At 39.6% G+C, this 26,517-nt stretch overlaps 4 protein-coding genes across 4 annotated transcripts in view; all 4 read left to right on the top strand.

The window, feature by feature from the left end:
- The window catches only part of col4a6 (collagen, type IV, alpha 6), a 133,910-nt gene extending 127,494 nt beyond the window's left edge, over window positions 1–6,416 (top strand). The window contains exons 41-49 of the mRNA XM_042512582.1: window positions 10–126; window positions 244–405; window positions 504–602; window positions 695–844; window positions 1,252–1,368; window positions 2,106–2,297; window positions 2,756–2,927; window positions 3,058–3,172; window positions 3,335–6,416. Of these exons, the coding sequence (XP_042368516.1) occupies window positions 10–126; window positions 244–405; window positions 504–602; window positions 695–844; window positions 1,252–1,368; window positions 2,106–2,297; window positions 2,756–2,927; window positions 3,058–3,172; window positions 3,335–3,595 (1,385 nt within the window). The 3' untranslated portion in view covers window positions 3,596–6,416. The remainder of the gene's footprint in view (window positions 1–9; window positions 127–243; window positions 406–503; window positions 603–694; window positions 845–1,251; window positions 1,369–2,105; window positions 2,298–2,755; window positions 2,928–3,057; window positions 3,173–3,334) is intronic.
- Window positions 6,417–7,494: 1,078 nt separating this feature from the next.
- Window positions 7,495–11,319, top strand: ankrd46b (ankyrin repeat domain 46b). Its single transcript, XM_042511999.1, has 4 exons — window positions 7,495–7,619; window positions 9,360–9,702; window positions 9,880–10,038; window positions 10,649–11,319. Exons 2-4 carry the CDS (start codon window positions 9,392–9,394, stop codon window positions 10,863–10,865), a joined length of 687 nt encoding a protein of 228 aa, XP_042367933.1. The 5' UTR covers window positions 7,495–7,619; window positions 9,360–9,391; the 3' UTR covers window positions 10,866–11,319.
- Window positions 11,320–15,095: 3,776 nt separating this feature from the next.
- On the top strand, window positions 15,096–20,890 carry LOC121962427. The gene is made up of 17 exons (XM_042512683.1): window positions 15,096–15,117; window positions 15,238–15,362; window positions 15,448–15,591; window positions 16,168–16,218; window positions 16,411–16,584; window positions 17,198–17,282; window positions 17,374–17,591; window positions 17,847–18,000; window positions 18,766–18,980; window positions 19,054–19,171; window positions 19,256–19,470; window positions 19,784–19,901; window positions 19,982–20,151; window positions 20,228–20,325; window positions 20,406–20,533; window positions 20,623–20,681; window positions 20,820–20,890. Exons 1-16 carry the CDS (start codon window positions 15,096–15,098, stop codon window positions 20,643–20,645), a joined length of 2,058 nt encoding a protein of 685 aa, XP_042368617.1. The 3' UTR covers window positions 20,646–20,681; window positions 20,820–20,890.
- A 942-nt stretch (window positions 20,891–21,832) lies between these two features.
- Window positions 21,833–25,960, top strand: LOC121961899. The gene is given in 20 exon segments (XM_042511998.1): window positions 21,833–21,970; window positions 22,058–22,113; window positions 22,195–22,284; window positions 22,428–22,555; window positions 22,638–22,778; window positions 22,855–22,926; window positions 23,008–23,178; window positions 23,252–23,348; window positions 23,430–23,647; window positions 23,756–23,906; window positions 23,992–24,200; window positions 24,281–24,398; window positions 24,482–24,516; window positions 24,518–24,688; window positions 24,779–24,896; window positions 24,985–25,157; window positions 25,268–25,365; window positions 25,447–25,571; window positions 25,652–25,783; window positions 25,878–25,960. Coding segments are annotated over 20 exon segments (2,394 nt in total). The 5' UTR covers window positions 21,833–21,947; the 3' UTR covers window positions 25,946–25,960.
- Window positions 25,961–26,517: the final 557 nt, after the last annotated feature.

The following is a 26,517-nucleotide window of genomic DNA, read 5'->3' as shown; positions in this document are numbered from 1 at the left end:
GTGTGTCAGGTGGTACTGGACTTCAAGGTTTCCCTGGTCGGCCGGGACCTCCTGGTCCTCCTGTGGGATCAAATGTCCCTGGACCTTTGGGAGACCCCGGCCTCCCTGGACTGGATGGAGAGTATGGTAAATACATTTTCAAATACATTTCTTCAATCCGGTTTTCTTTCCTTTCCTGTTCGTCTCGTCTCCTCTCTTCTCCTTCTTTCTCCATCTAACCCACTCCTTTTGTCTCTCCTCCAGGTTTCCAAGGTCCTCCAGGTCCTCCTGGGCCTCCTGGTCCAGGCACAGCCCAGGGAAACCGAGGTGACTCTGGGCTCCCGGGCTTCCCCGGCTCCCCCGGCAGTAAAGGAGAATCAGGCATCCCTGGAGGCCCCGGACTCCCCGGCAGTCCCGGTTTCAAAGGTGAAGTCGAGTTACAAACAGATCTTAAACAAAAATATATATGAAACCCAAAATGTGTCTCTAAAAGAAAAAGATAACGTTTTATTTTTGCTCCTCAGGAGGACGAGGTGAGACTGGCTTCAGCGGAGGTCCGGGTCTCAAGGGTTTCCCCGGTGACTCTGGTTTCTATGGAAACAAAGGAGCCAAGGGCTTACGAGGTAGGAGGACTTTACTCTCTTCACAGGGAGTGTTCATTAAGTTGTGATGTTACAGGAAATGAGTCTATCAAAACTACGTCCTCCCTCTCCAGGGCGTATTGGTCGTAAGGGTATCCCTGGAGTCACGCTGACCACAACACAAGATTTTCAGCGACCCTACGGAGAAATGGGTTTCCCTGGTGCAGGCGGAGGCAACGGTGTCCCCGGAGAACCCGGTCAGCCTGGAATACCCGGACGTCCAGGTGAGCAGCGAAACAGCGCGGCTTTTTTCAGATGATCATTGTAATGTTGAAGACACTGTTGTTTATTCAGAGTTCCCTGGGATCCTTAAAAAAGTCTTAAAAGGCATTGAATTCATTATTCTACAAATACGGCCTTGATTGGTGTTAAACAGACTTAAAATGATCTTTCAAAAGTCTTAAAAATTCCCAGACATAGGAAGCAGGATTTTAGTTTAGTTGTTTTTTTAACAGTGAGATGAACAAAAGCAGATTTTCTATATTCATAGAGTATTTGTAATTAAATGCAGTACATTTAATCTAGTGTGCTTTTTTGTTCAGAGAAACAGAAACATAATGAAGGTAAATATGAAAATGAAATGCTGCCTGGACTCGTGCTCACAGCTGTGAAAAACGCTTTCCTACTGCAGGTCCTAAAGGTCGTCCCGGTTCTGTGGGTAAACTCGGGAGGACCGGATCTCCTGGTCTGCCCGGATCCATCGGTGATCCCGGACCCCCAGGTTTCCCTGGACCCACCGGAGAACAAGGTCAGTAGTCACTCTGTGTCTTATATCTTGAAGCAACTGATAACAAAATTTAAAACAGTTTTCCTCAGAAATTTGTGAAAAACAAAATAAACCCAGTTTGTATGAAATTGTAGCCTCATATTATTAAATTATTACACTGATCTGTCAATGTTGTTTTATTTTTATATTATAGTATTAATAATAATAGTGAGGATTACAAGTGTTCTTCTGTCTCACATCATATGGACTTTATGGTTAATGTGTTGATGTTTTATCACTGTTGTATGTTGTTAAACTTAAAGTCAACAATAGAAATATTATGATAGATTACATATTATGTTATAAGTTACTTATTTTCAAGATTTCCAAAAATAGATTCATAATCTCAAAAAAAAAAATAGAGGCTGCCAATGATGCATCAATATTATGGTTGAAAAGTGGTTAAATCTTTGGACCATTTATTATTCACATGATACAGTCTAGACTGTTTTTTAAGATCATTTTTATTTTTATTATTATTTTTATTTTTATTATCATTTTATCTGCAGTCCTTGGAGTCTGTGACCTTTGAACCTGACACGTTGAAATATTTTTTATTACTATAACAAAAAAACACAAACAATAGTGCTACCTAAACCTCTTCTAACCCATAAATGTCCCCACACCACAACCAGGACGATTACTATGTTAACATAAAAAAAAACACTAACAGCAATTCTAACATCTGCCCAAATTTCCTCTTGTTTCTTCTTCTTCAGGTTCTCCTGGTGCAGCCGGTCGTCCCGGCCCTCCCGGCGGCGTCGGCCGCAGTCACAGCATCGGCTACACTCTGGTGAAGCACAGCCAGAGCTCCCAGGTCCCCATGTGTCCTCAGGGCATGGCCAAGCTGTGGGACGGATACAGTCTGCTGTACGTGGAGGGACAGGAGAAGGCGCACAACCAGGACCTCGGTACGGAAACGCCTAATATTTAGTCGATAACATGTTGTATCAGTGGTATGAAGAGGTTTATCAGTAAAGTTAAAATCTCTTTCACAGCTACATCCTGTCTGCCCATCGCTTTCCACAATAAAAGAAATTAGCCAGAACAATAAGACTGCTGATTTAGAAGAGATATCCAATACAGATTTCTAATAAAAGATCCTGCTAAATACTGAAGTGGTGACCACATTGTTTCTTTTAGCTCAAGAGTTAAACACCATGAGGCTGTGAAATGAGTACTGAAAGAGAAAAATCTTACTGGAAGTTAAAATTATATAAATGTCAAGTCAACAAGCTCTGTAAGATAAAATCAGGGCAAAAGAAAGAGATTTGTGATCTTTTTTTATTCACATTTTCTTGCTGAAACTAGAAATCTGATATCACAATCAATAACTGTGTCACCCCCGTCTCTCTCCTCGTGTCTCCAGGCCAGCCGGGGTCGTGCCTCCCCAGGTTCAGCACCATCCCCTTCCTCTACTGCTCCCCCAACGAGGTCTGCCACTACGCCAACCGCAACGACAAATCCTACTGGCTCTCCACAACCGCACCCATACCCATGATGCCTGTGGCCGAGGAGCAGATACGCCCTTACATCAGCAGGTGCTGCGACGTTTTTTTGGCTCTGTGAATTTTGAAGTCGTACTGCTCCCACTTAGGGCTGTTTACATAAAAACACATCAACATTACATGTGTATATTTTTAATTATTTCCTCTTGTCTGACCAATCCAGGTGTTCTGTGTGTGAGGCGCCGTCTCAGCCGGTGGCGGTCCACAGTCAGGACATGACCATCCCCACCTGTCCTCCCGGCTGGAGGAGTCTCTGGATAGGATACTCCTTCCTCATGGTAAACTAAAGACTATAAATGACCCTTTCAATAAAAAAAAGTTCAATAAAATATTAATAAATAAATTTTAAAAAGTCCAGCAAACAGGATGAGATGTATTTTACTCTCCTGCCGCAGTTTATGTAGAATAGATAAAGATCTGACTTCTCTCCTCTCCTGCAGCACACGGCAGCCGGCGCTGAGGGCGGCGGTCAGTCCCTGGTGTCTCCCGGCTCCTGCCTGGAGGATTTCCGCGCAACACCGTTCATCGAGTGCAACGGCGCCAAGGGCACCTGCCACTACTTCGCCAATAAGTACAGCTTCTGGCTCACCACGGTGGAGCCCAGCCAGGAGTTTCTCTATTCGCCAGCACAGGAGACCCTGAAGGCAGGGCAGGAGCGCTTCAAAGTCAGCCGCTGCCAAGTCTGCAGCAAGATCTTGTAGTAGGAGGAGGAGCGGAGGGATGGAGGTGATGTATTAACGCCTCAGAGGAAAACGAAAGAGAGAGAGAGGTGTTGATGATGGAGGATGAGCTGATTTATAAAGAAATCTATAAAAGAACATGTGACTGACTGAAAATGAGCCCCTCTCCTGCTTCTCTGACGGTTTCAGAATCCAGTCGAACAACATCGACTCCGTTTTTAGAGTTTTTGATCCCTTTTAGGAATGAATGGCTTATTAAGAAAAAAAAATCAGAAGAGCTGGAGGGAGGAAATGGAAAGAGAAGGGCTGCAGTGAGATGGCTCTTCTCTTAGATTATCACTGACAATGGTGCTATTGTTTATGTTCTTTGTGTTTATTTTGTGTCTGTTTTCTCGTTACGGTTTTGGCGAGAATCATTCTCGGCTACCTCGGAGTGCCACCCCGTCGGATAGCACTGCACCGCTCACACGTCAGGGCTGCTTCAGATACGTCAGTTCAGAGTCAAACATCGCTTCGTTTTTACTTTTGTGAACTGAGCTACCTGAAGCAGAGTCACCTGATTCTGGTTCAACACACATTTTTCGTGAAATGTCGCCATCAACCTTTACTTAAGTATTAACTGCCAGCTGCAACCACTTTAACTGTGGTGAGGTTACAGATGATGTGACGTGAAAAACTGCACCGGCTAAAAACAAACTGGAGGTTTTGCATTAGAGACTCCATTGGTTGTCATTCATTTCATTACATTATGGAAATCAAATTATGGAGATTTGAGAGAAATATATTGAACAATAAGCGCCCCATATTGTTCATTGTTCAATACTTTAAAGTTTCTGTAAATATTTAACATAAAAATATGTCACTTTGAAAGCTGGTTTGCCTGACACTCCTATTATTTCCTTTCTAAACCACTGATAAAGAATACCAGCAAATGCCAGGATAGTACCCAAGTGGAAACACTGTAATAAATAAATTATTTTTGGCATTTAAAAAAAAGAGAAAATTGTCCTGTTGGCCTGGCAACCTGCCACGCCTGTCCAAGAAAGTCACAGTACTGTTGTTCTTGTCTTTGCACATTTTGTCTTCGTGCATCGAAGAAAACATCCAAAAGCATCTGGGATGTTAAGGTCACCTGCCAAAGTGCAACCTTTTTAAGCCAATGCACAGTATTTACTTTGTGTGTGCAACATCAGATGCACAAAATACAATGAGGAGAAAATATTAAGAATAAAATGTAAAAACAAGAGAAAAGCAACAAAATGTGAAAAAAAGGAGGAAAAAAGAAAAAAGCAATAAAACCGATAAAGACATAAGGATATTGCTGGCAGACAGTACACAAATCATGTACTTTATATTTTAAATCAACAACGCCGAAAATAACCAGATTTTTTAAAATAATAATATCTGTGTTTGTCATTTGATTTGCTAACAACTGAGCCAATAACATTTCCCGGTGTCCACTATCAGATCTCAGATTTTTGCAGCCTCCAAGTAAGATTTTTTGGAACATTTGCTTCTTCAAACCGACAGAAACGGGCAACTCAGAGTTTAAATAGATTTATTTAACTAGTTCAAGTAAAATTACAACTCTCTACAAGTTGATTTTCATATGTTACAGAAATTATTTTACACCAGTGACAGCCTGGAATTTAGGAAGTCTATCAAAACACGATGAGAATGATGAGAGCAAACGTTTGTTTTTGTGCAAAATGACCAGCACGCTCCTTTAACTTCTAACAGTTTTCACGTTTCATATGTGATCTTGTACGTTTCACAGTATGACTCTATGGTGCTACGATACCCTGACAGGTGACTTGAACTTGGTTAAACGTTTCCTCTAAATTCCTAAAAACAAACCTCTGCAACAGCTAACTGTAGTAACAAACGACTTGAATGAGGCCACCCATTCATATGTATTGCACTGATGTGAACTCGCGTGGGTTAGAACAAGTTAAAAAACAAGTCAAAACGCATTTCCTCTCCACCTTCACAGGCTTTTATCTTCATGTTGTGACCAAACTAGTTAGTTTTTTTCTAACCACCCTTCACTTACACTAAATCTGTAACAGGAAACCAAACACACACACTCTCTGATAGATTGTTAATTATTGCTGTACATAGTGCTTACTGTATTTCCCACCAAAGTATGTTGGAGCAAAAGTCTATAAAGCTATTAGCTCTTTATTTTATTTTATTTTTTTTCCAGTCCATGTGTATTTTCTCTGTCCGTGGATAAAAGAGAAAGAGGTTTCTGTTTATAAATGTAGATTTTGCAGCCATAGTGATGGAATTTAACATTTTTACATTGACTTTTTTTTTTGCAGTTTAAATTAAAAGTTTTAACCCTCTTCTTATAACGTTATCCTCGGACAGTGAAAGCCACTGGGTGACTTGTAACCACTATGACCACTGTGTCGAGCACATAGCTCTGTCTCTCTGCTGGTAGCCCTGATTTTATTACCATGTCACATTTTACTTCTTTTTTGTTTTTTTTTATTTTTCTCTTTGTTTTTGTCAGCCTTTGTGGTTTTGTAATCTAGATTGTAATTATTTTACTTAAATCATGATACTATCCCCTGGTTTTATTTACTGCGATGGGAGGGAATGGGAAGATAGTGATGTGTACATTAAATATTATGATTAAAAAAAAGCTTTTCGGATTATGTTTTTATATGGAAAGTATATTCACCTCTGATGATATTTACAGACGCAACAACAGTTTTTATTGTCTGTTTTGGTCTTTACCCCATTTTTCCAAACCGAGAGTTGAAATATTTTATGCCTGGAGTGACAGAAAAGAAATGCAGTTTTCCTCAAAGAGGATCTATAACAAAAAAAATGGTAATAACGTGTCTGTTACTGAAATGTGTATTTCTGTGCTCACACACTTTGAAATAAAGTCTCTAAACTAAGAATTTCTCTGAGGTACTTCAGTTTTTTCATAGTAGTACTTCCATTTTATGTAACTGTACTTTCTACTTCTCTACATACTGGAGGCTGATATTGTTCTTTTTACTCCATTACTCTTATGTGACATCTTTAGCTGCAGATTTATATTAATAAAACAAAATATTCATTATAAATCAACTAGTAAACAGTGTTTTCAAAGTTACTTTTGAAATGTAATAGGCTACACATTACTAGCTTCGCTGTTAGAATATAATAATAACTTCAGAAAAGTAATGCAACTTATTACATTTGATTTTTTTCTATACTTTTATAAAAAATATTTTAAAGTGGACAAAAAAGATGGAAAATGTAACCAAATTAGTAACCAAATTAATGTGATATTCTACAAATAAACTTTTTATTGAAAAGTATACATTCAAATGTAACCCCTTTGTAAATATTATTATTATTAAAATAATCTTATAATTTAATTACATATAACTAGTTACCAAATACTTCCACTACAGTAAAATACAAATAGATCTGAATCGAATGTAACAAGAATAGTCAAGTCAACTTCATTCATCAGGGATATTAACTCTTTGAAAAAGGCGATGGGCAACTTGGTGAGAAATATTTATGAATTAAAAGAAATAAGTAGATATAGAAAATTACTTTTTAAAAGTAGGGGAAAATGTCCAGGGAAAAACAGTAAGCAGCTAAGGAAAGTATCATCTATAAGTATCATAATCACAAGGAATTTAAGAATAAGAATTGTTATTATTTTTTAGGCTTGGTCATTTTCGGTTGTTTTTTCGTTGCTGTTTTTCTTTATTTATGTGATTGGGAAGGGGGTGTGTGTGTGTGTCTTTTTTTTATGTTCTTTTTAATTTTTTTATTAATGCTAATCTTCAGGTAAATATTGTTGTACTTTCCACTAATTTCTGATAAATAAATATTTATTTTTTTTAAAGGGAGGGTATAATGGGTATAACGACTAACAGTTAGTACACCTCCACGACATTAGGTGGCGACAAAAGCCCTCATGTTAGTTCAGAAACAGAAGAAGCCTAGCATCACAACAACACCGCTGCTAACGTTAGCTCGTAGGGAAGCGAACTGTATTTTTTTCTGCTAATTTGGAACATATTAACAGGTGAGTAATATAACTAATAACCTACAAAGCACCTAAATTACTTGCGTAGCTCGCGTGAACGTTTCTGCAGTTGTCAAATCGCGTATTATTCCGTTTTAGCGGTGTGTTAAACGTTAGCTTGCAGGCTAACTTTAGCTCCGCTAGCTTCTGGAGCTTTCAGAATTTAATGTTTTATTTTGGTACAATTATGAGGTAGCTTCATGCAAACAGACGAATATTCATAAAGATAAATGTGTTGCTATGGTTTGACGCTGCTGTCATCTTTGTCTCAAGAGGAAATTAGTGGGTTAATGCTACAATTAGCATTGCATGTTACAAACTGTTGTAAATTCACTACCGTGATTAGATGATTTCTTGGGATGTTTTTGTAACTTCACCTGAACATAAAGGACATTTTAGCGGGTGGTTTGCGGAGTTTATACGTTTACAGATAATATTTGCTGTGAATAATGTCATATATGTTCAGGTGAGAGGAATCACTAGTAAGTCATGTACAGAAATATTCCATGTGAAATTGTTTTGTTTTTGTTTGTTTACAGTAATTTTAATATCAAATAATGGTAATGAAATGCACAGAATGGTCTTAAATGACAAGTGTCGACGGTAAAACGATACAGACCAGGATGGCTTGAATGACTTAAATTTTTTTCTAAGTTACCGGTATGTGTGTTATAATAATAATAATAATAATAATAATAATAAATAATAATAAATAATAATAATAACAACAACAATAACACTTGTATGAAAACATCTTTGTAAATCAAAGATGTTTTCATACATGAAATGCAGCTGAAAGTTCATTAAAGTGAGAAGAAGAAATATGTAAAGGCATTAAGAGGAAATAGTAATACACTATGAAGAGATATTAGAAAAATCAGAAAGTAAAATAAAATATACTAAAACACTACAATATTAAAAGAAACAACAGAACAATAACAATAGATGACTGATCAGTCATGTCATAATTTTACCACGATATCCAAACAGAATCTTCAGTCAAGCTATAAATGTCAAGTGTTAAATAGAGGTCAACATGTGTTAAGACCAGAGTCTTGAGTTGTCATTTTGAAAGGATTCAACCAGCACAGAGCTTACAAGTAAAATCACAGCAACAACCAACCAAATGAGGTATTTCTTAGCGATAGATAAGTTGATATTTATGGTAAAGACAACATGTTCAGGTGACATCTCCACAACTCAGCAAGCTGACATACACTTGAAAAAAAGCTCCACTGCTTCGATACATGATTGATTGATTGATGTGTTATGAAGTATCAACCTAGAAATTTTAAAAACAGAAAACAGTTGTCTTGTCCAGTGACTCAGAAGACGCCGTGTCCCTCTGTTCAGGGTTATTTAGCTCACACAGGTTGAGTGTGACCAACTTGCTCACTTAACCACTCTGACCACAAAGGAGCCTTTTGTGTCTCAATCTATGAATTTGTGTGTGTGTGTGTGTGTGTGTGTGTGTGTGTGTGTGTGTGTGTATAGCTTGACTTGTAACATAGGGGAACAATTAAAGGGCTGAAGAAGAGATATGGGTCTTTAGGCAGGTTTTTAAATGTCTCAGTGGACAGGGAAGACCTGATTGTTGGGGGGGGGGCAGTTGCACAGTTTAGGACCAACAACTGAAAATGCTCCATCACTTTTAGCTCTTAACTGATATTAAAAACTTGTTTTGATTGTTGGTGTAACTAAAACATATCTGCTGTTTCTCCTCTTTGATCCTCATTGAAGGTACGCTGGAATTTTCTGATACCCACTCGGACATGTCCTATGTCTTCATTAACGACTCATCGCAGACCAACGTGCCTCTGCTGCAGGCATGCATCGATGGAGACCTGCCTTTCGCCAAGAGGCTCCTGGAGACGGGATGTGACCCCAACATCCGAGACAACCGCGGTCGCACCGGCCTGCACCTAGCCGCCGCCCGGGGGAATGTGGACATTTGCCGCCTCCTGCACAAGTTCGGGGCCGATCTGTTGGCGACTGATTATCAAGGAAATACAGCTCTGCATCTGTGTGGTCATGTGGATACGATACAGTTCCTGGTTTCCAACGGGCTGAAGATCGATATCTGGTAAGAAATGTAATGCTTACAGGAAGTTAAGGTGATATTTAAGCTTTTATGACCCTCCCTGAAATATTTTAAATCGCAGATAAATATGTGCTTTCCTTTTTATTAAGTAGTAGCCCATAATATTCCCTGTAGCACAGTGACTCTTTGGTGTAACAGTGCGGTTGTTCTGTCTGATAGTAACCACAACGGCTCGACCCCTTTGGTGCTGGCGAAGCGACGCGGCGTCAACAAGGACGCCATTCGTCTGCTGGAAGGACTGGAGGAGCAGGAGGTGAAGGGCTTCAACAGAGGACCCCACTCCAAACTGGAGACCATGCAGATGGCCGATAGTGAGAGGTACGTGTGTGTGGGGGCTGATGGACTGTTATTAGACTGGAATTCATTTTTGTGCAAACAAACCAACAAGAAGAAAAACCGAATTCCTGTGTAAAAGTTCAATTTTTTTCAGAGTAATGCTGTAATGACAGAAAACAAGGTTTAAACGGTTAGATAAGGCAAATTCGTGTACTTCGACTTCAGCAGTCTGACGTTGCACAACAATGGCTGCATCCATGGAGGCGCACATTGTAAATGGTAAGAAATCAACTACAAGGCAACGTGAAGTATATCTGCATGTATTTAATTAAAACTATACACCTACTAAAGCACATAAGCTACTAAAAGACATGTTTTGATATGTTATAAGGGATAAAAATGTCGTAAAATAAAATGCGGAACGCCGTCTGCTGCCTTGTGCATAGTTTTTCCTCTGTTTCGCTCACTGTCACTCATGCTTACGGTGCAGTCTAGCCCCAGAAACACCAGTTCCTCGCTGTCTGTCATGTTTCGTCTTTACGTTCGGCGTTGTGCACCTGGAACTGAACTCCTGGGATCCATCTGGTCTACATGTATGAAACAAAGGGAGGAGTGAAGACTTTATGTGAAACAGTGATTTCCTGTGTTCCAGTGCGATGGAGAGCCACTCCTTACTCAACCCCAACCTGCAGAGCAGCGAGGGCGTCCTGTCCAGCTTCAGGACCACCTGGCAGGAGTTTGTGGAGGATCTGGGCTTCTGGAGGGTGCTGCTGCTGCTGGTGGTCATCGCCCTGCTCTCCCTGGGCATCGCCTACTACGTCAGCGGGGTGCTGCCTTTCTCCACCAGCCAGCTGGAGCTGGTGCACTGAGGGAGGAGGAGGAGTGGTGAGGAAGAACGAGCATGGGGTAGGAAGGTAGTAAAAGAAACAAGCGAAGTTCTGCTTTCAGCTGTTTACACCAGAACAGAAGATTTTTGTTAATTTGCAGCTCAGAGCTTTTTCTTGGTTATCCAAACAGGGAAACATCACATTGTATTGTTGTAAAAAGAGAAGATCCAAAAGAACAAAACTCACTTTCTCCATTAAAAACATACATAAAAAAGCTTGAGGTGATTAACAGAAAAAGCCCAGGAGGCGCCTCATATGTTGCTCTTGTTTGAATATTGTGTAACATATCCCCTTTAAATGAGTTTAGTTGAAGCTGCTTTTCAAATAGCGTGAGTGAGAAAATCTGAGGCTCTTGTTGTGTTTAACCATTTGAAACCTGGATCACTTTTCTTGTGCTGCTTCCAGTCACCTTACACAAGTATTAAAACCTTTGAACCCTGAGAAAATTGGTGCATTTTCTTTTAAAATCATGGGGGGAAAAAGCAAAAAGCAACATGATGAGAATTTTAAACACAAATTGCAAGAAATTAGCAGATTTAGAAAATAGTTTTTTAAAAAGCTAGAGGAAAATGTTAAGGGAAAACGTATATCCATAGCTAATTATCATAATTACACATTTAAAATTGTTATCATTTTAAGCACTTTTTCCAGCTCATTCACTTTTTTTTTTTTTATGTTTTTCTTTCTTTTTTTCTGTTAACCAATTTTCATATAATTTCTCACTACATTTTTGCCTCATTTCTTTTTCTTCCCATGTTTTAAGGAAATCATTTTGCCCCAGGTTTCAAAAGGTAAATACAGTTATACACCCAACATTTCCTGTAAAACACTTTTTCATTTCATTCATACCGTGCATTCTGTTACAAGCTGTATATTGCCAATGTTTTATATCTTTATTTTCTATATGTTTGATCTTTCATATGTTATTTATCAAATATCTTCTGCATTAATTTTCCTGCAAACTGTATTTTTTTGTTAATATACTGCTCCTTTGCTGTCTTTACCTTTTTTAACTAAATTTGTCATTTAATCAGTATATTGTTCAGACTGCGGACAGTTTAGTTGTGGTAACTGAAAGTTGATTCCCTCACGTTGTATCGTCTGCTTATGAACGGATTAGAGAAGCACCTTGACTGTGTGCCTTTGTGAGAGAAGGCTTCATGTTCGACAGCCGCTCGTGAAGACATTCCCGCCAGAAGCATGTTGCTTTGTTGCATTCAAATCTACCCTGTTGTTGTAAGCACCATATAGAGGCACAACGCTCATAAACTGTAGGATTATGGCAGCAGATTAACGACCGATACTTTTTCTGTCTTTTTTTTTTGTATATTCATTTTATCTTAAAGTCCTTGTAAACCATGTCGATTTTATTTGTTGTAGGTTTTCCACCCGTTGATTTTCTATGTACAAGTAAGTCCTAATTTAATGTGGAAAGAGAATAAAATCATGTGTATGTATGATTCTAATCAACAAGACCGCTGAACATATTGTGAGATTTCTGATTTCTCTGCGCATTTATTCACTCGTTATTGTGGTTGCAGAGGTTAAAGTGAATATGAGGAAGTCAAAAATCACAGTTTAGAAGTATGTATAAAAATAAAATGGGTGTTTAATTCTTCAAGTATGCCTTTATAGCGACTTTTTCCTGAACGTTATCTTGATTAAAAGTTGTTAAATAGCCAGTTTTATCTAATCCTGTCCTGACACATGTTGCTCTGCTTCCCTATTTTCTTTCTATAATATGACATCTTAGCCTAAAAATGTAATATTATAGCATGTCTTCCAAAAATGGCATAAAAAAGCCCCAGAATGAAGGTGCAAAGTGCGGAAAAGTACATTATCTCTGGAGAAAACAATTCATGCTGTAATATGCTTGTTTGCATTTTTGGGGCACACATTATGGCTGTAAAATATCTACAAATGGCTCGACTTGTGGCACAAAATAAGGTTGCCAGCTTAATTTTGTTGTGTGTTGTGCAATGATTGAAATAATGTATCAGTTAGACCACAAGTTGTTCAAAGGAAATATTTGTTTTTGCTTCATGTTTTCAATGTTTTGTGAGTGTTTCAGCATTGGCAAAAAAAAGTAGTTTCATGTGGGCGACTTTTTGTGTGTGAAATGTTTTGAAAATGTAACTCTTAGGTGTACATATGTTAGCATTTTGATCAAACTCACCACAAAGTTTATATTCCTTAGATGGTATGACCCGCCCTCTGATTGGCTGGTACTCATAGCGTTGGAGCAGGCGAGCCAATCAGAGGCAGAGAAGGGCAGATTGGGGCGGGTCATGCCTTCACCATCCTAGAATCGTATTTTCCTCAGTGACACGGTCTGTCCACTTGGTGTCGATAAAAAAAACGTTTTATTTTAAAATTCATTGCCCTATTCATTCAACACTCGACAAAAAGAGTTAATTAAAATACCCAGGAAAGTTTTTGTTAATTAACTTTGAGGCTAAATATTAGCTATGTAAAGAGGAAGACAAAGAAGACGTAAGTGAATGCTAACTAGCTTGTCTGTTAGCTTAGCTCGTCAATTAGCTTAGGATACAGGGTGGGGAGGGGTATGAAACTAGTATCGTTGGGTTATTTTTGGTGTTGTTTCTTGTTAGTATGTGGATACCTTCGGGTACATCCAGTAGGTGGTGGTAATGCGACTTTGCAGACGCTAACCGCCGTTAAACCCGAACAAAGAAGAAGAAGACTAACAGGTGAGTGAAAATGGCGGCACTCGCGAAGGTAGATTTCTCGACATAAAGCTTTGAAATTGAGACATATACATGAACTAGCTAAGTTTGCTCTTCAACGATGAAAATATCTGTACATATTTTGTGTAGGTGAGTCCAAACTTAAAGGTAAAAGCATCGTTTTTAACTCATTCAACGACTGATGGCGTGTGTTTGTTTTAGTGTGGTGTTTCTCCTCGCCTCACCTGTCTGTGTCAGCAGTCCAGTGCCAACAGGTAACACCAGTTTAGTAGCAATGAGTCGTACCTTAAAGCTTTATTTTATAACTAGCAGTAAGAAATGACCAGTGAGCTTTGGTGGGTCCTGCAGGAGACTCTTTGGATCCCCAGGCAAGTTGTGGTTTTATTACTTCAGCCACACTAATAAAATGTTTTCTTTAATTTTAATATACTACCTTTCCATATACAGTTTAATATGTCGGGGGAAATCTTGTTATCACTGTTATAAAGCTCTAGTCTGCAGTACATTATGATATGTTGCAGTGTGTAATGCTTCATACTGTAATTGTGTTGCCTCCCTTAACATTACATGGTCTAATAACAGAAGTTTTCTTTTTTTTACACATACACATACTGTGTAGGGGATGGTAATTATTGTTATGGTTTTGTATTTTTTGTGAGTTTTTGTTTTTAATTCAGCTTAGTTTTCAGATAGCTGCTCGTTTTAGTTTAGTTTTATTGCTTAAAAACATTCATAAATGTTTTGTTTTAGTTTTTTTCAGAAGTTTCAGTATTAGTTTTGCTTGTTTTAGGGATTTATGTTGTAATAGGGTATTTGGGCAAGACATTATGTATAGCTATAAAATGCACGTACAAACTGAAGATATTCCCTGTTTACAATTTAAAGCACTTTATTTTAGTTAGTTTTGTAAGAACATAATTTTTCAGCTAGTTTTGTTTTTAATTTTATTTCAGTTAAAAACATTATCACACCTAGTTTTAATTTTTGATTTTGTTGTAGTCAGGTTTATTAACCTTGATGAATTAGTACAGTATTACTGCTAATATTTTTAGATATCAAACATGGCTTTAGAAAATGGCAAATTATGCAAAATCACACCAAATAATCAAATGTACAGTTTGTTCAAAGCATTGAATTGTGTCCCACTGCTATGCATTATATCACCACTAAAGCAGTGTGTCGGGCAATGTAAAACAAAAAATAATTAATTGATTTAGTTGTTTTTATTGGAATTTGTATGTAATTTTTATAGGATTAGAATTATGATACTATTCCACCAAAAATCTGTATACAATAATACTACATTTTAAGGCCCATTTTGCTGCATGTATTTTTTTGTTGTAATACAGTTCCTAGTGAGATGCATTTTCAAATTTAAAAAATCCACATAATGCATTTGTTTTGGGTGTAGTTAATGCCATTCTCAAAGTTTTCAGAAACGTTTCACACCAAATGCCTGGATCGTCACTTTTTACTTTCTGTCAAGTCCATCTTCCTTGGCCGGATGATCCGTTTTGACTTTGAAGGTGTGTTTCTTTATCCTCGTTTAGAAAAATGAGGACCAAAGTAGTTCTTAGTAGATAGAAAAGGTTTGGTTCTGCTTAGATATCCATTGTTCCTGATGACCTTTTACTGTAATCCAGCAGATGAGTATGGATTTCACGTCTTGTCTGATCAGGAGGCCACGCTCTGTGGTTACACCGTCCTGATCAATGATGTAGGAGATCTGGTGTTTCGTGCCTCCTTCCTGGCCTGTCACGTCCACAGCGAGGTAGATTTTTCTACATTTTTAAACATTGACATGTCACAGGACTGCAGTCTTAACAACACACCACTTGTGTATCTTTCCTCTGCAGAGAGACACAGAGTATGACCTGCGTCTTTGGTTTGTGAACCTGCAGGCAGATGGGAAGGTGGCAGTGTATCCTTTCCAGCTGCATTGTTCACTCCAGGGACATTGGAGCACCAGAGAGATCGTCTGTGAGGAAAACTACATGGAGGTGAATTAATTACCTGCATAGCTGTGTCATCAGATCGACACTTATGATAGAGATGGAAAAGATTTGAGAATTTACTGTGTTTAAGAAGGAAAGATTTGTGTTTAATTTAGAGGGTTTGTATTTCCAAATGTGCTATGGTTGAAAAAAAATAGATTATTTTTTTAACTTTTTATTTTTTTATCATTTACCATTTTTTTAATCCAAAATTCTGCCCGCTATATTTCATAGTTGTATAATTTTTTCCTCCCATAATTTCAACCTCCCTGTACAACAACCAATGGCTAAGAAAGCAAAATCAGAAATGCAATAAATTAATAAATAAAAATAACAAAATACAATACAAGGAATATCATATGCTAATACATAAATATATGTATACGTGTGAGGGTACACACAAGAATTATCCACTTACAATGCAAATATATGAAAGAGTACAAATACAAAGAGTACAAGAGAGAAGAAGAGGGGCAAAAGAGAATAAAAGAGGTGAAAGAAAAAAAGGGAAATGAAAAGATGGTTGAAAGAAGATTTGAGCAGTTTATGATGGAATACCAAGCCTTGTCTTTTGCTCTCTAGGTGTCCGTGCAGCAGCCTGTCCTGCCCATTACACCCAAACATGAGAGGATGGTCAGTAAATGGCACATGCTAAGAAATGTGTTTGTTTGTTTTAACTTTGCATTTATTGTAACAATAATTCCCAAGATAGAAAAAAGTCAGAAAAGTTGCTTCCTGTGTGCAGAATGCATATATGTCTTTAAATGATGTTTTGCTCTGTGGCTTCACAAAAAGTTAATTAAACACCTCTTTGTCACTGAGCAGGATGCTGATGAGGCAGCGATGGCTGTGATGTTTCACAGTGACGACGATTTGCCAGAGGAAGCGAGGGTGTTGTCCCTGAATGAAGCTGCTGCTCTGGGCTACCACATCTCACTACGTGGCTCTCACCTCACCTTCCGCTGCCCCTACTCCTCCCCTCTGTCATACTTAGTCAAGGTACTCAGGGACAATATTCTTAGCTGGTGATTAGATCTGAATATTCAGTTTAATCCTTTGAAACCTGGAATGACATCAGTTTTTCTTGTGCTCTAATCAGACGCCTTTCACATTTCAATTAAGCCTTTAAAGCCCAAGCAGATTGGTTTAATTTCTTCTGAAAACACGGCTCAAACTGCAGTGAGCAACTTTGCAGAGATGTCCCACAAATTGCAAGAAATTAGGAAAAGGTGACAAGAACGTAACCTGATAATTCGTTAAAAAAAAGGAGAGAAGGAAATTATGAGAAGTTAATAATCATTTTTTAACACAGGCAAAAACAGGAAGAAACTATATTCATAATTACTATAAATATGATTACTATTAACTATTTTATCTATCTATCTATTGTTTACTATTTTTAACAAAAGAAAGAAGAACTTTCATGATTTAGTCTTTGTTTTTGGGTTTTTTTTGGCTAAATTTCAGGTAATGTTTTTGTAACTCATAATGTGTAACTTCTTCCCATGTTTTTTGAATGAAGTCAAGCCAATTTGCTCAGGATTCAGGGGTCAAAATCCTCTCTTTTGGTGCTTTTGTTTTCCTGGACGCTGTGTGTGGGTGTTTTTCCCAGGAGAGTGAAGTGGATTTAGAGATTGTCAGAGCAACCATCCTGCACCGACTCCTCGCTGTTGACATCACTGCTGCCTGCACTCTGAGTCAGTACAGTGTATCAGTATTGCATTAATGTGCAGCTGTTAAATACCAGAGTGTAATATTTCCTTGCTCTGTCCCTTTTCTCCCTCTCAGATGAGGCTACAGCTGATGGGTCTGTCCTACTGTGGACTGTCCCTTATATTCTGTCTCCGTTAGTCCACGGTCAGTTCAGGGACAGAGGTGTGAGGATTGGAGTGAATGGACAGGCTCTGAGTGAGTCTGAAAGTAAAGAGAGGGGATACAAGATCAGCCTGCAGGAGGAAAGAGTGGAGGTCAGGGTTCCTTTTGGAGCCCGTGGTGGACACATTAAGGTATACAAAATTTACTATAGGACAGTGTCACTGTGTCCCACTGGGTAAAACTGAGTGATAATAAAATTATTAAAAGGATGATAAAGAAAAAATATATTTCCACTGCGGTATGTTGCAACAGAAATATTTATTTAGCATGTAAATATGTCTATTTTTTCCTTTTTTGTGTGTGTGAAAAATATATAGAAATAGAAATAAATTGTACAAAATGTTTGAAGTGGCTGATGTGGGGTTTTCCTGCTGTAATTCCTCCAGAGTGGTGTTGTGAGGGGACAGTACAGCCAGTCCATGTCTGTGGATCTGTTCTTCATGAGTCAGTGGGAGGACGAGCGCTGGCCTCTCGCACAGCATCGCTCCTTCAGGCTCCTTCAGACTCCTCTCATCCCACAAATCCCAGTCCTCGCCAACAGTAAGGCTTTCTTAGGGCATTTTCACTTGTTAATTTATGTAAATTTAGTTGATAGTAAAAGAACAAAACAGTTAAAAATACAGATGGTGTAGCAGGGCTGGGTTGTAAGTCAATATTCTTTTACAGAGAGAGGCAAGGTTGCATCTTCCTGTTAATTTGTCATAACAGTGTGTGTGTGCAAAATTCTACTTTTCAAGTAAAGGATTTCAGGTGAAATCTTATTAAAAAAATAATACAAAAATATCTGAAAGTTTGATTTAGCACATTTGAAGTTATGTCTGACGTTAAGCTAAATAACACTTTCATTTTTACATCTTTCATTTCGCTGGTCATCAGTCATTTGAAATTTGTTGTTTTGTTTACTTGTCTTTGCTGTGTGTGCTGTTGCTGGCTGAGCAGTGTGTGCACGAACAGTTATTGACACTGTTTTAGAGACGGTCCTAGTTGTTTTTGGTGAGGTGCAGCGAATTCTTGCAAATGCCTTAAGGAGCACTATGAGGAGGCAGAAAAACATGTTTTTTTTCCATAAATGGTCTATTTCATGTACGACAATCAGGATATAGTGACTGTAAGCAAAGTTATTTGCGTAAAATTTACTAAGACATAAGATGTCTTCTAAGTAGAAAAGGAACATTGGATCTTGTTTAGGCTAAAGAGTCAATTTTGTTTTGAATCTATCCATCATTTTACAATTTACATGCATAGCCTTTAGGTTTCCAATGTGTTGAATACACTAACGTCACTGATCTGTCTCTGTCTCCACAGACACAGTCCCATCTGAGGGATTGTTCTTTGTCACTTTTGGCCTTTTTGCACCGGATGTGTCTCTCAGGAGGGTGACAGTCGATGGAGGTGGTGACCCGTTAACTTGGACCCAGAGTGACTCAGACGACCTCGGTGTGTTTAGGCTCTCCCACTCCACCGGGAGCCACTCATACCAGCTTCGTTTCCCGTTGTCACATCCAAAAATTATTCCACAGGTGAGATTAATGAGCAGTTCTTATTATTTGTAAAATAAAAAAATATCCATAACCACCTGTTGTCTAATCCCAGTATATAGGCGGTGGCTATAAGACATACAGCCTCTCTTTCACCTTCACTCTTAACATCTCACCCAGTGGAGAGGTGTTTTACCATCATGCCACTATAGAGCAGCGTGTTGAATACACAGGTCAGTGATTATGTATACCCTTTGATTCAGACCAGTTTGTGCAGTTAAGATTAATATACTGATGGCGTATCTGTGCTGGTGCAGCTCCGAGTTCACCAAAGCTGGAGGGGAAGTGCACAGAGAGCAGCCTGTTGGTGCTGCTGCACCACGGGGCCCAGGCCAAGCTGCAGTGGGAGCTGTTCCTCGGTGCTCACAAGCTGGACTGGGACCTGGTGGAGATGGGCAGGTTTGTGGTGGAGGCGGAGGAGGACTACTTGACTGTGGAAATACCCCTCGACAGTCCTGGGATGAACCATGTGGTGATCAATCATAATTTTTTTTTTTTTTTAAACCTGATATGACATAACATTTGATTCCAGTTTTGCATTATTTAGCTGCTGCTTTTGATTTTGTAGTCCTGTTGTTACTCCTTCTGTCTCCTAGACACAAAACATGCGAAAATAGAGTCCAGGTTGAAAAATATTGAAGCTACCCTTTAATACAAAGAGGATTTTCACACATAACGGATACTTTGGTCAAACAAGCCCTTCAGTGTTTTAATAAAAAATTCTGTCACTTCATCACATCTCGGTTGTGATGATGCACGTTTGCTCCTTTTCTTTCCCCATGCAGGAGCTGACATTGCAGGGTCTTGTCTCTGGAGTGGAAGTGTCTGTTGTGGACGCAGAGACTTTGAAAGTGGAAGACAGTCTCATTCACAAATGCACCTTTCCTGTTAGAGAACTGCTCGGTATATACCACAAACTCAAAACTGAAGCATGAACGTATTTATTTCATTTAATAATAATCTTGACAGTGTTTCTGTGACAGTATGTTTGCCAGAAGGGAAGATGTTGGCAGTAGTCGATACCACCCACACCATCCCGCCCACTCACCCCAACCGAACCACGCTATTGGACCCCAGTTGTGTTCCCATGGAAACAGACAGTGCCAGAGCCCTGTTCAGCTTCAGCCTGGACTCCTGTGGGACAACTGTCACTGTGAGACAATCAAATCTAAAGTCACACAGAAAATGCACTTCATGGCTTTGTCTCTCATCTCCTTATATTTCCTCAGACAGAGGGGAATTTCCTTGTTTATGAAAACCAGATCAGTTACAACCAAGATTTTCTGCCTTTAGATGCTCCACTCATACACAGAGATTCTCCGTACAGGTGAGAAACGTAAACACTGAGCTCAGTTAGTCTGTCTGTAAACCAAATGACGGTGATGATGTAAGTCTTCTCTGTTTTAGGCTGACAATTCAGTGTCGCTACCCAGCAAACGAGAGCAGTACTCTCGCCACCCACCAACCTTTGAACTCCTCTCTGGATACTCCACCTATGCCAGTCAAAAACATTCGCAGGGAGGCTGCAAACACAGGTATGTTTGTAAAAAGTTGGTGTATAAAAAAATGCACAGGTTAATTTGTGACACATATAATTTATGTAAATGTGTGATTTGTTTTCCAGTCCATCAGACCAAAGAGAATTAAGATGGAATTTGGAGTGACAGCAAAACGTTCATCTAGGTATTCAAACTTTATTTAGACTGCAGAAAATGTGCTCAGTTAACTTTGTATTAGTACTGAATGCCAGGGGCTCAAATTATGTCAAAGATAATTTGTATATTTTAGTAACCTTCTGTCTCCTCTTTCCTTGAGTTTCAGTGTGGATCACATGGATGTTTGTCTCCGTTCTGCTCCTACTGATGCTCTACACGTGTTCCCGCACACTTGACCTGTAAATTAAATAAATGAACACTATTATATTGAGATGTAAAAGTTGAAAATGAAAAGTTATTGCTGTTTTTGGAAAACATGTAGGCCACTGGTAATCCATGATTTTGTTAGATTATTAGTGATATACAACCATTGACATTGTCTACATTAAGTATGTACAACTGAAATAGAGACTTTTGGAGCTTTTTAGAGAGGAACTGCCCACTTAAACACACATTTATAGTGACTTTTGAAAATGGCATTTCATGTTGAAAATAGCTTGTGAGGGAAAAAGTTGTGCCCGCACATTTACTCCTGACGAAGATCCAGGTTGGCTGAAATGTCTTCTTGTGTGGCATGGAGTAACTGTGCAGACGTTACGTTTTTCCTCATGTAAACTGCTTTTTGATAGCCCCGACCCCACCTGAGCATTGTGGGGTCACATGCTCATAAACACCCTGAGCACTGTAAAACAGAAGAAAATGCAGCAGTGGGCAGTCTCTACAGAAAAAGTCACCGCCACCCACTTTTAGTGACTCACTAGTGATTTAGAAAGATTACCTCTGTATTAATCTATGAAAAGTGTTTTCAGAAAATCCTGTATAGTATAATCCTGTATAAGTTTAATGCCTTCTAATCAAGTCCTGCCTCAAACATCCATGCCCACTACTTATCTCCTACTTAACTCTTGCTGACCTTGTAGCATTTTTCCAAAATTATACAGTAGCCAGTGCTGTGGCCAAAGATCCAGTGTTAATGTGCTGATGTCTGCTACACCTGCTTTTATGGTCCATTTCTTCACCCATGAGGTTAAAAGGCAACTCCAACCTCATCAGCTCCAGCTGATTGAAAGGCAGCTCGATTGCTGATGAGCTGCACATGTGGCTGTAACACCTGAAGGCCTGTGATTGGTTGGTAAAGAAATGGATTTATAAAAGCAGGTGTAGCAGGCAGCTGCACATGTTGGGATTTCTGTCAGGATCAACTCGAAACAAGTGTTTGCTTTAGCTTGTGTTGGTTAGCAGTAGTTTGCTAGCAGCTAGGCTAGCTTTAGACACTGCCAGCACATCAGTGGCTATGGCTTTTGGGTTTTGCCTTAGGTAAGGTGCTTTCTTGGCAATTTAAAAGCTGTTAGTTGATGTCAGTGCACCTGTATTTTTGTAATTATACCTACTTTTGTCTTACAGTGTGACATTGCTCCTGTTTGTGTGGACAACTGCAAAATGTGGTCAAATTCCTGATGGTAAGAGTTGAAAATATTTGTTTGTTAGCCTATAGTTGTAATAATTGTGAACAGTTTTGACACTTTATTTTGTCCATGCAGAAGTTCTTCATATGGAGTGTCATGACCGCTTCTTCATGATAGCTGTTGATCTCTCGTTCACTGGGAATTCACCTCGTTTTGAGGTTGTCGGTAAGCTCTGCACAGTTTCAATAGAAATTAGCACCCACTGAAATCAAACATCTAATCAAAGTCACCCAGTGTGGCCTAAAAATGTAGGTCACAATTTGTGTTCAAGGACATGTTAGGTCTAACTGATTTGGGTTTTCTTCCAGATGGGACAGGTGTGTACGCCATCACTAAGGAGTATGCAGCTCAGTGTGGCTACACCGTCAGTGTCCTCCCTCTCGCGGGCCATGTGGAGCTCCGAGCCTCTTACTTCAGCTGTCACACTGACAACAAAGTGCGTACAACTTGCATATGAGACAGTTCAAGACTTTTACAGTTTCGATTAGATGCAGCATCCCATCATTTTCTCCTTTCAGGATGACGAAGTGTTCATATTCAACTTCAACCTGGTTGCAACACATGGAGGAAATGAGGTCACCTATCCTTTGAACAAGACCTGTTCTCCCTCTCTCCCCTGGGCTCCCAGAGAGATTACCTGTGAGGTCAACTACATGGAGGTAAGCTTGGTTACATCTTGTAATATTATTCTGAGGATTTCTTCAATTGTTTACTAATAATTTGTTTTCTCTCTAGGTGTCTGTGAGGAGTGAAATCACATGTCCATCTGAGACAAAGACAGATGACAAGAATGCTGCTCTACAACCTGTGCGTTTCATGAGGACTATTGAATATTGATGTTCTTGTCACGTATATCTGGGTTATTAATGGAATACTTCTTTATTGTAGGCCTATGCCTCGGCTACTTCAGACTGGCAGGTGATGTTTCAGAGAGATGGGGAGCAGTCAGTTCCCATGAAACTCTCTGAAGCTCGTAAGCAGGGGTATGCGTTTGACATGACAAATGGGAGGCTGGTGTTTCGTACGCCGTATGGACAACCTGACTCATTCAGCACTGAGGTTAAAAGCACGGAAGCGCAGTGTCTGTTAAAGTCTGCAGTCCCAAGCAGGTTTTGATTGAGTCTCTCTGCAGGTGAATGGTGTTCCAGTAGAGGTGGTCCATGCAACTCTGTTCTCCAGACAAAACTGGGTCGTCCTCATGGTCGACCTGGAGGCTGCTTGCTCCATGCGTTAGTATTACAATCTCACATTTGCTTTTTTTGTTTTTTGTTTGCCTCATGACAACTTCTTAACTGGTGTGATTTCCACAGATGAAGGATCTTATGATGACAGTGGCTACATGATGTGGGAGACTCCGGAGGTGCTGCACCCGCTGGTGTCCGGTCTACATGAGACACAGCTCAACATTGGAGTCAATGGTGAACTTGTGGAGCAGCCAGATGCAGAGGAGAGAGGCTACATTATAGAAAAGCACAACACTACAGTTGAGATCAGCATCCCGTATAATGCTGATGGAGGATACAGGAAGGTGAGAAAAGCACCTTACAAGATACCAATATAATATGCTGACTATCCCACAATGTTATTTTGAGTTGGTTGGGTTTTTTTAACTTATTTTTTTATAAACTTTTTGCAGAGCTTGGTGTCTGACGGCCTCCACGAGTTCTACATCTTTCATCTCTACTTGGAGCAAATCTCTGTGGACGAGGATCATGTAGACACCAGACTTCGTTTCCACAGGACACTGGCTACTCCCCTGCTGCCACGCTCTGTTTTCACTGAAAACAGTAAGTCTAATCACAAATGCATTCATGTTGATGCAGCCATAATCTGAATGTTTTGTTTTTTTTTGTTTTTTTTTTTTCAATCAAGGAACAGTTCCCGAGGAGCGCACGTTCACGGTCTACCTCGGAGACGTCCCTGAGGATGTTGAGTTGGCTGCTGTTAATTTGAATGGACATGAATTTTCAGTTCCACTGACAAACATGAGCAGCCACACCATCACAGAGGTTGTTCATCCCAACAGCACTCATGGCTACACTCTGCAGGTGGCTTTTGATCACCCTGTTGTCATGCAGGAGGTAAAGGGTTTTAAATTTTGTCCAGTTTTATCCAGATTCATGCTTGTTTGTACAAGAGGTATCCATTTTTTTTCCTCTAGTTCTCTAAAGAAAATGCAGCGATGCAGCACAGACTGGACATCAACTTCACACTGACTGTTGAACCTGAAAACGAGCCTTTCTACCAGCTGACATCAGTCATGGCGTTATCTGACGCCTGTAAGTCACTAACTTAATTTTTTGGACTTGCTCAGTTCCACTTTGTGCATGAATCAGGTAACACATTGTCTTGTGTTTGACAGCTCCTCCAGTCTTTGATGCCGTCTGTACTGAGTCTGGGCATCAGCTTCAGACTGGACCACCGGCCTTTTGACTACCTGTGGGAGATCACTATCGACTCAGACCCGCTGACATCAGAGCTGGCGGCCCAGCACGGCTACATCATGAGCAACGACAGCCAGAGTCTGCTGCTCGACGTGCCGCTCTTCACTCATGGCTATGAGTACAAGGTGAGATGAGGACGATGACTTGTTGGAAGCATCAGCAGTTGTGTTAGTGTATAACATGCAGATCAGTCGCTATACTTATTTTTTAAATAGGACATCACTTTGTATGGCTTCTCTGGCACCTTCGAGATCCTCATGCGGGATCATGAAACATCAGAAGTCCAGAGTTCAACTGTCAAGACTTGCCCATTCTCCAATGCTGAATTCATTAGTAAGCAAAATGTTTTCTTTTTTCTCTTTGAAGAGACAGTGGTGTTTTTTTATATAGCTGACACAACTTAAAATATGATCTTTCTCAGTGTGTTCAACTGACGGGAGGATGACTGTGGTGGCTGACTTGTCTCTGGCCATCCCAAGTGGAGGAAATCCTGCCAGAACAAACCTCGTGGACAAATACTGTGGACCCAAAGAGGCAGACGAAACAAGGGCACTCTTCTCTTTTCCACTCAACAGCTGTGGATCCACAGTCAAGGTACTGCTGATTTAAATGGTTAACACTTATTTCCACAAAACGACATCATCTGGCAATGTAGCGTGTACACCATTGCTAAATGATGTCCTTGTAATGCTTTTTTTTCCCAGCTCTACAAGGAGAATGTGACCTATGAAAATGAGATTTTCTTCAGCAAGAAGTTGCGTTCTCTGAAAAATCCAGCAGGCCCCAGCAGTGTTATTGAGAGGTAGATCTTCAACCCCAGCTTCTTTTTGGTTATTTACACCTCTTGTTATAAAGCAGATTAATAATGCCTCTTGTCTTGCAGGGTGACGATACAGTGCACCTATCAGCTGCTGGCTGGACTGTTTCGCCTCTTCTCAGTCTACAGGTTTGAGTCTGACAGTGTTGGTGTCGGCAGCATTGTGCATTCTGTACACTCCACTGCTGACGGTAGGTGGTTCAATATTAACCTCAATAAACGACAGTGTAACCCATCAGATTATCACACTCTGTTTGGTCTTGTATTCTAGGTTTGAGTCCCACCATCAAGCCCACTACAGTGCCCACTACCAGACGCACCAGGAGACCAGTCTCAATTCGACCTGGTTACCGGCCTCCTGCTCAGTACATCAAAGTATCCAGTTTTCTAAACAGAAAGAAAGGTAGGTTGGCTGCTAATTTGAAATTTGGTCAAATGTAAGGTGGGTTTTTTTTTTTTTTTTTTTTTTTTTTTTTCACCTTGAATTCTCTTAACAGGAGCTAAAGGATCATCTCAAGTTAAAGTGACTCCATATTCTGGATTGTACTGCAAGGATTTTAAATAGAGCTCAATAAATTTGTTTCCAAAATGCTCTTGTATTTTGATTGAGACTTGAACAAACACTGAATTAACAAAAGGGCAAACTCATGTAACTAGGTTGAGTAGCTCAAAACTCAGTACAGATCTGAACTACAGTACATGATAAGAGAAAGTTGTGGCTGTGAGTTAAAAGTCTTTTTACATGTTTAGCATACCACTAAACACCACTGGAAGAAGCGACAAGTGAAGTAGGAACAACTTTGTAGCCCACTAATAACTTCTGCTTGAGGGCACTTTTGCTGCAACATAAATAACACCTGAATTTGAACACAACTAATGACTGCCATTGTGGGTCATGTAGGCACCAGGTCTGGACAAAAATGTGGAAATAAACTGGTTTTGGAGCATTTTCTTTCATTGTCCATTGTGGGTCTGATTTGACATAAGCATAACATACAAGTAAATCTTACGCCTGAACTGGTGACTAGAATTTCCTAAATGAGAAAATGTTAGTTCATTTTAGTGTGATCAGTGCTTGAGCCCTGAGTAAGTTGCATCCTACAAAGTGAAAGTACTGCAGGGATGACTTTATGTAGG

The sequence above is a fragment of the Plectropomus leopardus genome, chromosome 23 (assembly GCF_008729295.1).
Source record: "Plectropomus leopardus isolate mb chromosome 23, YSFRI_Pleo_2.0, whole genome shotgun sequence".
Taxonomy (NCBI): Eukaryota; Metazoa; Chordata; class Actinopteri; order Perciformes; family Serranidae; genus Plectropomus; species Plectropomus leopardus.
This window is presented reverse-complemented; position numbering and strand designations above follow the sequence as displayed.